Source organism: Onychomys torridus, chromosome 1 (assembly GCF_903995425.1).
Source record: "Onychomys torridus chromosome 1, mOncTor1.1, whole genome shotgun sequence".
NCBI lineage: Eukaryota > Metazoa > Chordata > Mammalia > Rodentia > Cricetidae > Onychomys > Onychomys torridus.
The window spans coordinates 62,678,638-62,695,399 of NC_050443.1; the positions used below are offsets into that span (position 1 = coordinate 62,678,638).

The 16,762-nt window shown below is 42.7% G+C and overlaps 1 protein-coding gene across 1 annotated transcript in view; it reads left to right on the forward strand.

Moving 5' to 3' along the window:
* Adamtsl3 (ADAMTS like 3) overlaps positions 1-16,762 on the forward strand; it is a 291,872-nt gene that overhangs the window by 266,082 nt on the left and 9,028 nt on the right. The window contains exons 24-28 of the mRNA XM_036188825.1: positions 5,828-6,010; positions 6,592-6,708; positions 11,055-11,238; positions 12,467-12,671; positions 16,169-16,266. Coding sequence (XP_036044718.1) covers positions 5,828-6,010; positions 6,592-6,708; positions 11,055-11,238; positions 12,467-12,671; positions 16,169-16,266 — 787 coding nt within the window. The remainder of the gene's footprint in view (positions 1-5,827; positions 6,011-6,591; positions 6,709-11,054; positions 11,239-12,466; positions 12,672-16,168; positions 16,267-16,762) is intronic.

Here is a 16,762-nt window from a genome sequence, read left to right on the forward strand (position 1 = left end):
TCTCATAGGCCAGACAGACTGTAAGTCTAAGGTTATATGGCTGGGCTGGTGTCCAAATCCCTCCACTAGTCTTGCCTGGTCACAGGAGGAGGCCAGTTCAGGCTAGTGTCCTCTTTTCCTAGAGTCTTAGCTGGGGTCATCCTTGTAGATTTCTTGGAGACACCCTTTCCAACCAGCTCTATCAGTACTCTCCGCACCCCTTGGCCCCACCTGATCCCTCATGTTCCCATCCCCACCTGCCCCCAGTCCACTCATGAAATCCCATCTATTTTCCCTTCCCAGGGACATCCAAATGTGCCCCTTGAGCTTTCCTTGTTACCTAGCCTCTTTGAAGCTGTGGATTGTAGCATGATTCTCTAATCTCCACTTATGAGTGATACCATGTTTATCCACCTCACTCAGGATGATTTTTTTCTAGTTCCATCCAGTTGCCTTCTAATTTCATATGTCATTTTTTTAAACAGCTGAGCAATATTCCATTGTGTAATGTGCCACATTTTCTTTATCAGTTCTTCGGTTGAAGGACATCTAGGTTGTTTCCAGCTTCTGGTTATTATGAATAAAGCTGCTGTGAACATAATTGAGCAAGTGTCCTTGTGGTATAATTGAACATCCTTTGGGTATAAGCTCAAGAGTGGTATAGCTGGGTCTTGAGGTAGATTGATTTCCAATATTCTGAGAAACTGCCATATTGATTCCAAAGTGGCTGTATAAGTTTGCACTACCACAAGCAATGGAGAGGTGTTCCCCTTGCTCCACATGCTCTCCAGCATAAGATGTGATTGGTGTTTTTGATCATCCATCTCTTGAATTCTCTTGGTGATGCTTGCATCTGCAGTTCCTGTTTACTTATCCATATCATCCATTTCCTGAATTTCCTGTTTGCTTTTTTCTTTATTGCTTTTGTTTCTGTTTTCATGTCTTGAATCATTTCCTTTACCTGTTTGTTTTTTCGTGGCATTTGTTAAGGGATTTGTTGATTTCTTCCAGTTCTTTGGTTGTCTTTTCTTTCAGGGAGTTTTTCATCTCCTCTTTAAGTACCTCTATCCTCCTCATAAAGTTGGTTTTATGGTCATTTTCTTGTGTTTCCACTGTGTTGGAATACTCAGGGCTTGCTGTAGTGGGATGGGTGAGCTCTGATGGTGACATAATGCCTTACCTCTTATTGTGTTCTTACACTGATGTTTAGGCATCTGGTTTTGGAGTGATTATAGGTCTAGGTGACCATTTCTAGGTTTGTCTTTGTTAGATGGATTTTTTTTTCTTGGTTTCTGTTTCCTTTCTGGTCTTCTATGTCCCGTGGCCTATGGTTGAGTAGAGAGTCTCTGCCTGTGTTGGGGGCTGGATTTCTGATCACCTGGATGGCCTCTGGTTCAGCAGATGGTTGCTGAACAAGTTTGCTTCTGGCTATGTATGTGTGTGGCCTCTGCTCTGGCTGGGCCCTCTGGGTTTCAGATATTGCTGTCTTCTGGTGGGGTAGGAGGTTTCTGCCTGGTTTTTAGGGAGTTGGCCTGGTCTCTGGGGTTCAGGATTCTGGCCTGGCCTCTTATGAGGTAAAAGATGGGAGGTTTCCCCAAAGGTGTGGGCCAGGATCAGGTGGTAAGGAGGAGAGGGACGCTTGGGTTATGCTGGGTGGGGCAAGAGGGGATTGGTTAGGGTGATGGCTTACCTGGCTTTCAGGAAGCTGGCCTGGCCTCTGATGGGGTGGAAGGCTCCTGCCAGAAATGTGGGCCAGGATATGGTAAAGAGGAGAGGAGGGGCAGTTGGAGTTAGGCTGGGTGAGAGAGGGTGGGGTGAGGGCCAGTATTACCTGGGTTCAGGATGCTGGCCTGACCTCTGGGGGTGAGAAGCTTCTGCCAGAGGTGTGGGCCATGATCAGGAAGCAAAGAGAGGAGGGGCACTTGGGGTAATTTTCACTCTTTTTTAAAAAGATGTATTTATTTATTATGTATACAGAAGAGGGAGCCAGATCTCATTACAGATGGTTGTGAGCCACCATGTGGTTGCTGGGAATTGAACTCAGGACCTCTGGAAGAGCAATCGGTGCTTTTAACCTCTGAGCCATCTCTCCAGCCCCAATTTTTACCTTTTTTAAATAAAGAAGAAAATCATTGAAAACCTGCCAAAATTAAGTCATCTAATAGGGTGATGGGAATAAGATAAATAAGTTAATCACTTCCTTTAAGCGATAGCAATCAATACCCAATATACATATTATATATTGGTGTAAATGTATGTGCATATATCTTGTTTGATACCACAACTAAATCTTCCAACAACTATAAGCCACTTAGGAGAGACTTTATTAAGAAATGCAGGAAAGCTACCTGCATTCTGGTTAAAAGATGTTCTGAATATAATTATGTGGCTCTGAATCTCATTTTCTGTGTTTAATAGCTGTGACCTTAGGAAAGCTTGACTTTTCTACGTATATGTGTACAGAAGAAGCTTAAAATATATATATGCATGTGTCATTAGCATGCTCTGGCTGTTTAGGGTAAGCCTAGTTTTCTCAACACAATTTGATATCTATCAGTATATTCATTTTGGATTGCTGCTGTAACACATTACTACAAACTTACAGACTGAAGACAACACTAATTTATTATCGCACAGTTCTGTAGGTCAGTCAGTAGAGTGTGACTGAGCTGACTGCTCTATCCAGAGGATCAAAGGTCAGATGAAGGTGCTGTTGAGGGTGAATTTCTGTCTGGAGACTCTGGGGATACATCTCCTTCCTGTTGTTGGCAGAATTCAGCTCCTACTCATTGCAGGACTCAAGGACCCACTTGCTTGTTACTGTCGAGGATACCTGCCTTGCTTGGCTCATGGATCCCTTCATTTAAAGTCATCAGTGGAAGACCGTGTCCCTCAAACATGCTCTTTGTCTTGTCACTCCTACTTTGTCCTGTTCACATCTCTAACCACTTCTGCTCTGCCTTTCTGATCTTCAGGACTCACAGCACTCAGGTCATCTGACTTGTAAACTTAGTCAAACCTGCAAAACCCCAACACACCCGCACATATATTATAGTTATTTGATGGAGCGATCAGAAGATGAGAATCTTGGGGTAACACCCTTGGAAATCCCCCAGTCACACACAGATCATACAAAGCCACAGGATTAAAGATGAAATCCCTGAGAGCCACCAACTCAGACTCAGACGCAGATTTTGAAGCCCTCAGATATTACATCTAAACACGATAACATTCCTGTTCTTATTTCACATTCCTTTTTCACTTAAGGCTGCTGGAATCCACTGTGATGTCCAAAGTTAACAAAGTAATAGAAGAGAATGAGAGCAGCCCATCCCTTCCACCCAAGGCAGCAACTTTTTCCACTTCTTAGAGCATGAACAGCATCAATTTCCTCTCCTACCATGCCTCCCAGCTCCCCTACCCTACCTACCCTCATCCCTAAGATCTCCCCCCAACTCCAGTTTCCCGTTTCCCTTCAGGAAAGATCAGGCTTCCAAGACACAACAATCTAACATGACAAAACAAGATACAATCAGACAAGTCAAAAGCCCTCACTTTGAAGCTGGACAAGGCAACCCAATAGGAGGAAAAGAGTCCCAGGTGCTGGCAAAAGAGTCAGAGACACATCTGCTCCCACTGTTAGGAGTCCCCTCAAACCACTAAACTAACAGTTGTAACATATACCCAGAAGACCTGGTGCAGACCTTTGCAGGCCCTATGATACCACTTCAGTCTTTGTGGACTCATGTGTGCCCTGATTAGTTGAATCAGTGGGCCATATTCTCCCTCATCTCCTCTGATTCCTACAATCTTTCCAACCCTTATTCCACAGGAGTCCCCTGGCTCTGAGGGGAGGGACTCCATGGAAACTTCTAATTTAGATTTTCTCTTCACATAATATCTGGCTATGGGTCTCAGCATCTGCTGTCAGAGGAAGCCTCTCTGATGATGTCTGGACAAGGCATAGATCTATGGGTATCATTAAGAATCATGTCAGTGAATTTTTGTGGGGGGGCAGGACTATTTTGTTATACCCTAGGTCTCTGGGATATCCAGTTTCTGGTTCCTGGCCTTCCACACAGTGTAGGGCATGGACTCCCTCTTGTAATGTGGGCCTCAGGTTAAACCAGCCATTGGTTGGCCATTCCCAAAAGTTCTGTGCCACCATTGCCACAGCACATCTTGCAGGCAGGACAAATTATAGGTTGATGGTTTTGTGGCTGGGTTGGTGTTCAGGTTTCTCTTTCGGTAGCCTGCCAAGTACCTTCCCATGCCGAAGAGACTAGAATGTGTAGGGCTGAAGGCTGCATGAAGGCACCAGGTCAGCCTCTCTCTCTTCAGTGAGCTGTAATAGATGCTGTCCTTGGCAATGGAGCTCTAATGTCAGTTTTTGGAGAGCAACCCTCTGTCTTAGCATCAGCGGGCTAAGAGCATTATCGGGCTCTTTAAGGATTTCCATGGGACCCCCTTGGCCAACAACTCAACCAAATTCAACCCAGTCCCATCACTGGATACCTTGCCTAGCTACAAAAGATGGCCAGCTCAGACTCCATATCCTCCATTACTAGGAGTCCTCATTAGGATTGCCCTCTTAGATTCTAGGAAGTTTCCATTGTACTAGGTTTCTAAAACCCCCACACCTCTAATTCCAGCTGTCTCCCCTTGCACTCTCTCTCTTAAAAAAGCAAAACAAAACAAAACATAAACAAAAACACTTGGGTTTTATGCAGTATTTAAGCACAAGTATCAATCTCTTGTTTCTGCATGTGCATACAACATCTCTAAGTAAATCAGATTTTCCTAAAGACACACAACAAACGCCCTAAGAGACTTGAATGGCAAGCTTGGTCTAGTGGATGCAACAACTAATGCTGAATTCCCAAGGCTTAGCAGAGTCCTCAGCAGTAAGATGGAGCACACAATGACGCCTCCTAGGAAGGAGGATTGACTGTGAGAATTTGAAAGTGGCACCAGGCTCTTGGGCCATGCCTTCTACCCGCTGCACGGTACTTTGCACATGTCATTAGAATAGTGATGAGATGCTTTTTTTCCAGAAAGCCATCCCATGTTCTCTCCCCCCAAAGCACATTAGGAGGAGAGGACATCCCTCAAACCAGTTACCTAGTTCAGTCCCAGGCACCACCTGAGGCATCCGTCACTCTTAAGAATCAAGTGAAGTCATTCTGAGTTTCAATAGCCCAGCAAAATGATAATACTTATCAAGATGTGGATGAAGACATTTTTTTTTCAGCTCTTCTGTCCTCTTCTGTTCCCCAGGCTCCTGTGATAGTTCTTGAAGCCTCTGCCTCAACTGACCCAGACTCAAACTCAACACTTCCTTTTGTTCTCTAAAATTACACTTTTTATAGAGCTCATTAGTGAAGCAAATCTGTTTCTCCAAGGATCATATAATTTTCCCCATGGAGGACCATTTCCATTGCACGTACATAGCAACAAAGTTCATATATATATGTTTTCCAAAGTCTTCCTAGCAACAACTCACTAGTAGGAATTCTTCTGCCTCCACTTACCTCAGCCTCACCAACTCCTTCTTTTTTAACTATTTTTCCACTGACTTTCCCAACTTCAAAATCCCTTCCATTCCCAGAGAGAAGCTCCTATCCCCTAACATAATACATGAACTGATGAGCTGCCCCATGGACCAAAGCCTTTGCTGTCCCATGATTCCTCCATCATAGGCCTTAAAAACACAATCAGCCATTTCCTATTAGCTATGACTTACCCATTTCCTGACTTGTGCTCCAAACACTAAATGGTATTTGTCTCATAGTTCTGTGGCCCTGTTCTTAAAGGAATTGCCTTTGTCATATTTGTTTTTGTTCCAAAGGTGTCCCTCAGCCTAATGTAACTTGGTTGAAGAGAGGAGGATCTCTGAGTGACAATGTTTCCTTGCTTTTCAATGGATCCCTGTTGTTGCAGAATGCTTCCCTCGACAATGAAGGAACCTACATTTGCACAGCCACCAATGCTCTTGGGAAAGCAGTGTCAACCTCTGTGCTCCGCTTGCTGGGTGAGTGTTGGACTCTAATTGTTCCTGATGAGTCCTGTAGTGTGTAAAAAGCAGGGGCCAGACTTGTTGACACTGGAGTCAAAGTGTGAATGACACAGGTGTGTCACGGCCCTCCCCCCATCACTGCCTACTTAAAGTCACCTGTCATACCTGTTCTCCTCTCGGAAGGCTGTGACTGCAAAGCTGCTCTTCTACCCAGGCAACGTGCACTTTTCTGCCCAGCATTACAACTTCTCATGTTATGCCTCTATGTGTACTTTACTCTCAACCCTGATTGTATATGAGTGCAGTACTGAGGTCTGCTTTAATCAAGATAATTTCTGGTCCTGTGAAAGGCATGCATGCATGCATGCATGCATGCATGCGCGCGCGCACATACACTCATAAACGCACAGACTCAGACACACATGCACGCATGCACTCATCCACATACTTCTAGACCTGTGGAGCCAAAGCATCCATGGACTCACAGAATTCTATTAGAAAAAGTCCCTCTTCATAGTTGTCTTCCAAAACACTCAAACAGGAATGAGAATTTGATGGCTTTGATTGGTTAGATGTGTTGCACATTGTTTTCTCAGAACGAAGAAGCCTGGGTGATAAGACTGTATTTCCTAAGGCTCAGAAAAAGCATGTTCTCCAGGCATCCAGCAGCAGAGCAAACAGCTACAACTCTACAGGAGAGCCCCTGCCTCAAGGTCTGGAATTTTGACTGTTTACGGATTTCCTTTCTGGGCATGCATTTTTTGCTGGGCGACCTCTATGATTTTCTCTTTGCAATGTATTCCTTGGCATTTAGTCAGGGTTTTTTCCTGCCCCTCAGTCTTTGGTAGTTCACTCTATTCCTTTCACAGTGGGACAGTTTTTGAAATGAGGCAGCTCATGGGGCTCATATCCCTCATACATATCATTATTTGTGATGATGTAGATACTGATTTTCCAGTTTCAAAACTATCATTACCCAAATAGATACCAACAGAAGGAAGTTCTCCAAGGGTTGTGGGATCAGTTCTTTCATTTTCTATTCACACACAAATTTTCAACACATCCCAACTTGTTATGCACTGTTGCATGATCAAAAGAACTTATACCAGGTGTTCCAAACTTGTAACCCTCTTCAGAAGGCCAAAGGAAGTAAGGTAGAGATAAGAAAACCAGAAAGGACAGTCAGGAAAACTGGTGATGATCTCAGCTCCTTGTCACTCAAAAGTAGGTTGTGATGGCCAAAGGACAAACCAAAACTACTTTCAGGCCACATGTTTTACTGCTATGATATCATTTTGGGATTTGAAATTCTAAGGAGTTCCTCGAAGCTGTACAATGTATCATGTAGAGTATCATCCACTACATAGGGGGTCTAGAAGATAAAGTTTTTTTAAGACCCTTACTTCCTGAGATTCAAGGGAGAGGATAGGAGGGTAAATGGTGTTAAGCTGTCCATCAACACTGCACTACATGTTACTGATGACATCACTACCTAAGACGGTCATTTAGATGTAATGCTGCCATTATTACACGTATAAATTATGTATTCATTTGACAGTCAGTGATAAGTGCCGAGCACTTGCTTCTCCTAGGGCTGCAGCCCTGCAGTCTTAGTTTTTGAAACGCTTACAGTCTAAGAGGGAAACACACACGTGAACAGTTCTTCTGAGGCAGTATAGTAAATACCATGAGAAAAACATGTAACACACAAGGACATTGCTAAAGAAGAGGCCCAACCTCTTTCTGGAAATGTCAACTAGGTTTTGTTCTGGGAAGAGGAAGAAGGACCCTCCAACAAGAATAACTAGAATGTGAGAAGATATTTAGATGTTGCATGTGCCAAGGGCGCAAAGACCATAAGAACCCCTGCAACAAGTAAAATAGACGCTCATGAGGCCAATGCTGCTGTAAGGCCAAGCCTCTGTTGCAGACAGCACTTGGCCTGTTGGGACTATTTACATCATTTTAGCACCTGTGCCCAGACCCAGAATTCACCTACATAGAAATGTAGACAAATACTTAAACATGCATGCTGCAAAGTGTGCCAGCCTTCAGTGATGAATTAGCCTATCATTTTATAGAGAGTTATTTGTTAACCATTGTTATGTCAATGACTTATAGATGGTTGGTATACCCTGTGCTTATGTTGACTAGGACAGCATGTATGGATTTGACTTTCTGGTAGGAAAGATAAACAAGGACTAAGTAAACAAATAAGCATGTGTATATTCTTTGTAGTTAAGCACTAAGGATGAAATGTTCAGAGCAGTGGGGTACTTGTTTGGTAGTGACTGCTTTGGGGAAGATAGTCAGGATGGGCCGTCTGGGGAGGAGGCATGCTAGCCTACACCTAATGGATGAGATGGAGCCGTCTGTGCAGCAGGATGAGGAAGGGATATCTCAGAGGGGAGCTAGGGCAAACTACACATTGAAAGCAGCCTGATGTGCTTACGGAACAAAAAGAGCATTGCACAATGGGGGTACCGAGGGGAAGGGAGTTGCTAAGAACCAACCATCCAGGGCTTCAAGGGTCAAGTTAAAATGTCAGGAGTTACCAGGGAGTTTTATATTGGAGTGTCAGGCTATGATCTACTTTTCAAATGCAACTGGAAAAATATTGGCAGAGCCTGTTTCCTCATTCTAAAGATTTCCCAACTGAGCGATTTTGGCCTGTCTGTAGCAGAACGTATTTCTGATGAAGAACTGTATGAAAAAGCATAAGGAACTCCAAGTTAACAGTGACCACCACTCCCCCACTACAAAACATTATACAAAAGCCCTTGACAGACTCTTCATGAAAAGTGGCATACAAGTGGCTTGTGTGGCACTGTTCCTGGGGAGACCTGAACAGATGTCCACTCAGCACAGATAGGGAACTGACAGGAGACCAAAGTAAGGACACCAACCAAGTCCATCTTGGTGAACCCAAGAATATGGGTTACAGGCATATGGGTGAGGGCTACTTGCCGGGGTAGAATGACTCAAAGGGAGCAGCAACCCCAAAAGTCCCGCTCACCAATATGGCGACTGCTTGTGACAGCTGGATCCTTGGAGCTCACTCTGGGACTTTCAGGCAGCCTGATGATGTGAGTCTCCTCAACAGTCCTTATTGCTTACTTAGCCTTGGGAAGGAGGAGTCTTGTGCATCTGGTTGATTTCAGGGACGTAAGTCCCTTTAGAAGCTCCTGGGTCTCACTGAGTCTTGGAAGAAATCACTACCCAAAAGGAGACAATGGGCAAATGCAGATCAAACCCAGGAGATGCAAGTTCATGCCTACTACAATAGCAGAAGACAAAAACACCAACTAAATTCCAGCAAGCGATATTTCAATCAAAGCTTCCATATGACGGTCAGCAGAGACCACACTGGAAAACTGTTTGACACTTTGTAGTTAAACATATACCATCCTTGACCCAGAAATTCTACTCACAGGTTTTCATTCAAACAGAGTGAAAACAGGCTCAAAAAAAAAAAAAAAGTTTGTGAGCTGTCATGATAGTTGTTGACAGCAGAATGAAAGACTGTGATGGATTCAGAAAAGGTGCATTATTTAGCAATAAAAGAAGATAGACTGTGGATACTCCCAGTGATATGAGTGAATCTCCAAACATAGTATACTAAGCAAAGGAAGCTAAATACAGAAGCCCAGTAAGAAGGAAAGGCAATATATACTGATAGTTTAAAAAAAAAAAAAAAAAACCTGTGGTCGCCTGGGAGGGGAAGGGGCTGATTGAAAAATGGCAAAATGAAAGCTTTAGGGGTGTTAAAATAGTCTTTACCTTGCTGTGGATCATAGACAAAAGAGTTCAGACAATTGTGAAGCTCATAGAAATTGAGCTCTGAGCACTTGCATGTACATAAATTATACTTCAATAAATGCCCAATCTTTTTAAAGCAAGGCACATGTACCCTGCCCTGCACTGAGACCCAGAGTTAGACAAATGTGGGTTCCTGTCTCCCTGGCTCATAACAGACATTGGGCAACTTACTTTGTTTCATTTAATCTCTCCACCTCTATAAATAAAAATAAAATTAGCAGCTTCATAACAGAACATGGAAGAGTCAATAAAAAATTAATTTTTAAAGTGTCTAACCCACTACTTGTTCACCCTGGAGAGTCTCAGTAAATGGCCACCTTGAAAAAAAAATGTTTTGAAATAAACTATGATTCTGAAAGTCCAACTGGAGATATAATTTATGTTTCTGCTCTGCAAATGATGCCATGTGCAATTTAAGGTAAAAACTCAGAATGGAAAACAATAAGTTAAATCAACCATTCCATTCTATGAGAGATCATGTGGACACAGCTGGTAGCTATCAATTATTCATGATCATTGCAGGGAAATTTGGCATTTTCTGTGGTCATCCACAAACCTGTCAGCATCATGTCCTACCTCATCTTTTATCGAGTGTCGGCAAGGAAGGGTAACACGAAAGCTGTGATTACTGGGGGTGCTTGGCTTCTACTTGTCTAAAGGAAACCTCATTCTTACCTTTCCAGATGTCTCCAGAGCAAATTATTTATGCAGTTTTAGGGCCGATGTGATGTTTGGGTTAAGAATTAATGGAAAAGCAAGCTTGGAACTCAAATGCATCTCACCTTACTGCTTAATCCCGGGTCCCTGTTCCTCCTGCTAAATCATCTTCCTTGCTCTGCCTTGTCTGTTTTTGGAAAATGGATAGCATTAGGGCATCCCCTGGAGAGGCCTTCCTGCCTGTCCTGTTGGCTCTGCTTAGAGAATGCTGGGGAAGCACTGGCTGGACAATGCCTCCTCCCTTTCTCTTGGGTTTTTCCAGTAGACCTAGCTGACCTGCAGTGGCCATCTCCCAGGCTGAGCTCCAAGGAGCCCATTCTGGCCATCATTTCCAGTCAGCAAGTGTAATAGTCACTCAAGAAGAAGTAAGCTTCACGCTGCAATGGCCTTTAGTTTGTGTCACTTAGACTGCGGGTAGGTAGTTAGCCACAGAACGACTCATGGTGGTCTTTGCTCTGTTGCCTCCAGAGCATCATCCTTTCCTATTTGGGGTTGTTGGTGACATTTCTTTTCCTTTCTGCAGAGCCTTTTTGGGAACCTGGTAACTGGACACCTTGTTCTGCCACCTGTGGCCCCTTGGGAGTCCGCCTTCAGAGGCCCCAGTGTGTGATGGCCAGTGGGCAGAAAGTGAGGGAAGCCCTTTGTGGTCCTCACAGGAAGCCGCTGGCTGGGTTTCAGTCTTGTAACATCCAGGACTGCCCAGCAAGGTATGCATGTTTAGCCACTTTCTTAACAGTATAATAGTTTTTGCTGGTTTTGAAATATATAATAGGGGCTGGGGAGATAGCTAAGTGGTTAAGAGCACTGGCTGTTCTTCCAGAGGACCCAGGTTCGATTCCTAGAGCCCACATGGCAGCTCACAACCATCTGTAAGTAAAGGGAATCTAACACCCTCTTCTAGCCTCTGCAAGCACAAGCATGGTGAACAGACATACATTTAGGCAAAACACCCAGACACATAAAATAATACAAAAAGTTACTTTAAAGGCACAGTCATTTGGACTGGGCAATAGCTCAGTTGCTATACTCAGAGAAAGTGTTAATGTAAAATAAATGATCGAGTGTCGCATAGTCTAGCAGAAAGTTGATCAAATGATCCAAAATAAATAATAAAAAACAATTAACTGAAGAGGTGTTTTTGCATTTTTGAGTTCACATCTATGAGGCAGGTAGATTTTTCAGCCCTAATTTTCTGATTAAAAGATGGAGAGTCAGGTCCTGGAGAGATGGCTCAGTCATTAAGAGGCTTGTTGCTCTTGCAGAGAACCCCAGTGCCTAGCACCCATGTCTCTAGGCTCACAAATGTCTGGAACTCCAGCTCCAGTACATCCAATGCCCTCGTCTGCCTCGGTAGAAACCCATAGCAGGCGCAGGCGCGCGCGCGCACACACACACACACACACCATGTACACACTAATAAAAAATGGTACAGATTGTTGTCAATAGAATCTTACTGTTCTACAACTCCATTTCCTATACAAATGTCCACACTGCAGGTGGCCCACACCTCAGAAGACTGTGAGAAGCAGAGTCACTTCGTCAGACACAACAGCTGCTTTGAGGAATGTCCTTAGACGAACTGTCAGTGTTACAGGCATCCTACCTGCCATCATTTCTAAATGGAACATGTCATAGCAGGAGTCACCCATGAGAAAGCATAAGTCTCAAATTACGAATCCACAGGGAACCTACCCCTTTGGTGTACAGTGACTCTATTAAACCTTATAGGTGGCACACTCATCACTACATTGGTTCTCTCCACCTAGTGACACTGCTGTTCCCTGAGGGCTGGGGAGGAGGAAGACTGGGAGTCATCTATGTCTCAACCTTGCCCTGGGGAGACATGTGACTCCCTGACACCGCCATAGTGTTAAGATAAACAAATTAGCCTTTTCCTGACAGTGCTTGCTAAAGTCCCGTAGCTTTTGTTCCTAGGTGGTTTACGAGTGTGTGGGCCGAGTGCTCTGCGTCTTGTGGTGAAGGATTTCACAGTCGGCAAGTGACATGCAAACAGACAAAAGCCAATGGTACTGTACAGGTGGTGTCCCCAAGGGTATGTGCTTCTAAAGACAGGCCTATGGGGAGAAAATCGTGTTCGGTCCGTCCTTGTGTTCCACAGGCCATCGACCTAGGAAACCAGGTAAGCTTAGGTGTGGGCAATGTTATCTTCAATCCCCTTTTTGATAGCAATGAACTTTAAAGGTGTTTTAGAACATCTAACTTGAAGTATTTATTCAATACTGAAATGATATCATATGTTTATGACCATATGAAGTAATCCAGGCACAGAAAACAAAGACTATGATTCCACTTATGTATGTGTCTAATCAAGTTCATAATAGTGAATAGAACAGTAGCTTTAAAGAGCTAAGTGACAAAGTTGTGCAAGATGAATGTGTTCTAGTGAGCAACTATGCAAAACAGTATTTATAACTAATAATGCTATAGTGTACACTTAAAATTGTTAATGGGGCATGTATTTTCCTTTTATTAAAAATAGATTTTTTTCCCCTCATGTAATATATTATGACTAAGGTTTCCCCTCCCTCTAATCTTTCCAGTTTCATCCCACCCACCCACCCCCTTCCTATCTCTCATTAAAAAACAAACGGGCTTATAGAAGATAATAATATAGTAAATAAAATATAATAAGATAAAACAAAAACTAACACCTCAGAATAGGACAAAACAAAAGAAGGAAAAGAGCCCCTCCAAAAGCACAAGAAACAGATATAGATGCAACAATCCACTTGTTCACACATTTAGGAATCCCATAAAAACACAAATCTGGGATTGGGGATGTAGCTCAGTGGTAGAGTGCGCTTGCCTAGCAATCGCAAGGCCCTGGTTTGGTCCTCAGCTCAAAAAAAAGGAAAAAAACAAACAAAAAACACAAATCTGGAAGCCATAATATATATGCAAAGGACCTGTGGAGCAAAAAGAAAGTTAATTAATTAATTAGAGAAAATTGTAATAAATAAATAAATAAATAAATAAATAAATAAATAAATAAATAAATAAATAACATGACATTATGAGACATGGAACCTCCAAAGATGCCATTGAGTTCATTTTCTCTTGGCCATCTACTGCTGGTCATGCAGCCTACCCTTAAGAGTAGTTTGTTTCCCCAGTGAGACTCACTTAGAGAAAACTAAATTTTCATTTGCCAGTGGTTGTCAATTGGAGATAGCTTCTGGGTTAGGGATGGGGCATGCATCCACTTCTTTCACCTTTAATAACCTATCTGCTGCAGATCTTTGCAGGTCCTGTTCATGCTGCCTCAATCTCTGTTAGTTCGTAAGTGTGTCTGTCCTGTTGTGTTTAAAGGGCCTTGTTTCCTGGGTGTTAAAAGATCGCATATTATTAAAATGAATAAATTAAAAGTTGGACAAGGGTTGGGGATTTAGCTCAGTGGTAGAGTACTTGCCTAGCAAGCGCAAGGCCCTGGGTTCGATCCTCAGCTCAAAAAAAAAAAGTTGGACAAATAGAAGACCTATTATTTTGCTAAATGGATTATCAGGACTATAAAGACCCAGAAATGAGTTCACATATGGAATACAATTTTAATTAAATGACAGAACCTTTCTTTGGAACTTAATATAAATCTGAACTTTATTCTGAGAACAAATAAAGAGAAGGAACTTTGAGAAAGTCAAACTATGGGAAGTAGAGACAGCCCTTCCTCATCCTATGCCAACTAAGATACAAGTTTGTTCCGAGCAACATTGCACCGTTGGAGCAGGAATAGACGTGGAATCTGGAGTGTATTTACTGCACAGAACCAGATCAGTTGATCAGTGACTTCAAGTTCAAGGGCAGTAAATCGAGTAGGAAGATTGGTTTTGAAGAAACTAAATGTCATAAAACCACCAAATGTTTTTCAAATAAATTAAAAGTAATCTATAGAAATAGAAAGATTTCCTGTGATTGTGAGTGGCATGATATTGCTAATACCCACACTCTCCAAATTTACCTAAAGATTTGCAGCATTCTCTACCAGAAATCAGCAAGCTGAATCTAATCTAAAATCTGCATGCAACTAAAAATAATCCACAATATCCAAACAAGTCTTTTGAGATAGAATAAGTTGGAGGAGCCAAGCTTCTTATTTTAAAACTTTCTACAAGACAGTGCTATTCTAATGGGACAGACATACATCTCTGAAACAGAATGGAATCCAAAACCACACCGTTTGAATCTTGGTAAAATTGACAAAGTCACTCATTTGAAGAAAGGAATATTATTCTATGGTGGTTAATCTCAGTTGCCAACTTGCTTGGCTTAACAAAGGCCCCAGGAATTTGGGGCTGTATCTGTGATAAAGTTTGCAGAGATTAACTGAAGGGGTGAGGCTTCTCCTGAAGATACACAACTTCATCCTTTAGGCTGGGGCACCAGGTGGGATACAAAAAAAAAAGGGAAAAGGTCAGGCATCCTCTGAGCTTCCCAATCTTCTGAGAGATGACCCCATTCCTACTGTCACTGCCACTGCCAGTTACTCTTGACACCTGCCTTCCCAGACGGAAGAACTGAGTCCCCCGAACCATGAGCCAAAATAAGCCTTTCTGCCTTTGAATTGTTTCCTGTCTACAGTTGGTCTCAGCAATAACCGCAGGAAATGACATCCTTTTAACAAATGCTGCAGGGTAACTGTGCACCCACAGAAAAGCATGAAATCATGCTTCCTGCTTACAGGAAGTACAGACACCATGAAAAACATCAAAGACATTTAGGAGCCATTAAAAGGAATGTGGGACTGGCACATTCTACACCATGGCCAGACCTTGAGCGTTTCAGGACAAATGAAGGAAGACAGACACAGGACTCCACTGTTGTGTCTACAGTAGGTAAATCTGTCAGACAACAGGCAGCTTTGTGACTGAGTAGACCTGTGAGGGCTATTGGGTTTCTGCGAGGGCTGATGATAACGTTCCAAACTTGACTGTGGTGTGGCAAGTCTGAAGGCCATTACACTGTGTGTTTTAAATGGTTGGTAATTATATGGCAGGTGAATTAAAGCCCAATAAAATATAGCTATAACATAAAAAAGATTGTATGAGAGAAGTTGGTTAAGTAAGGTAAGAAAAATAAGCAAAATCAAAGACTGCACTTAGAACATACACCACAAAATTCTGACCTGACTGGAGAGCTCACTGTAACTAACAGTAATAAAAATGTAACAGACTTTTCCATGCATAATATGATTATGAGGGAATTGTAATGAGCCTTACAGCTGTGCAAAAATTCAAGAGCTGTAAATCAAGTTTGAGTTGTTTCTCCTGTACCTGAACTTGCTTTAGCACAGGTGCCTCCATCTTTGCTCAGAGCAACAGAAAACCTTGGGCTTCACTAATTGCTTTAAATAGAGCTGTTTCCATACATAAGCTTAATCAATCCAGAGTTTATCCCACCCTTTCCTTTCTTCCCGAGGTGGCCTGAGTTTCAGGGGATAAAGAATAGGGGGAGGGTAGGTCTGTCTGCAGAGCTATCATCAGACCCCTTCTAACTTGCCACAGGGACAGCTGACCCCTTCTAACCTGTCCTTGGGCGATCCACCGCAGTACGGATCTCAGTACATACAGTGTGCCCAAGTGTTCCGGGTGCTTGAAACACTGCATTGTGCTTCTGTTCTAGTGTCCTGGACGCTGCATGGGCCATGCCATGAGGATGCAGCAGCGCCACACACCTTGTGCCCACAACAGCTCCCACTCTGACTGTGAGGACAGAAGAAGGTACTGACCCCAGCCCAGTGCAGCATGCACCTCCCTTTTCACCTTCAGGGACCAGAACTGCCTGAAATGGAATTATTCCTAGTTTCTGCCACTTCTCATACTTGAAAATCCCCATTCAATTATGATTTATTTAATGCCATCCTTGATAGTATATATTATACTGAAATATGACCAATAAATAACATTCATAATCAGTTATCTGGATGTTAAGCAGAAAGAGAAAATACTCTAAATGGAAAAAGGTATCACCCCAAATAAATTTATAAACATATAAATCTGTATATATGTATATGTGTGTATGCATATATACACACTTATATATGGATATGTGTGTGTTACATACACGGCACATGTGTCATATATACATTTGCTCAAGCCTAATATTTCACTTGGTTTTCCAGCTTAAATTTTCCTGTTTTCAATGAATGATTTATTCCTGTTTTGAAGCTGTGCTGATTTTTATATTAACATAATGATTTAGCAGAGAATAAAAATA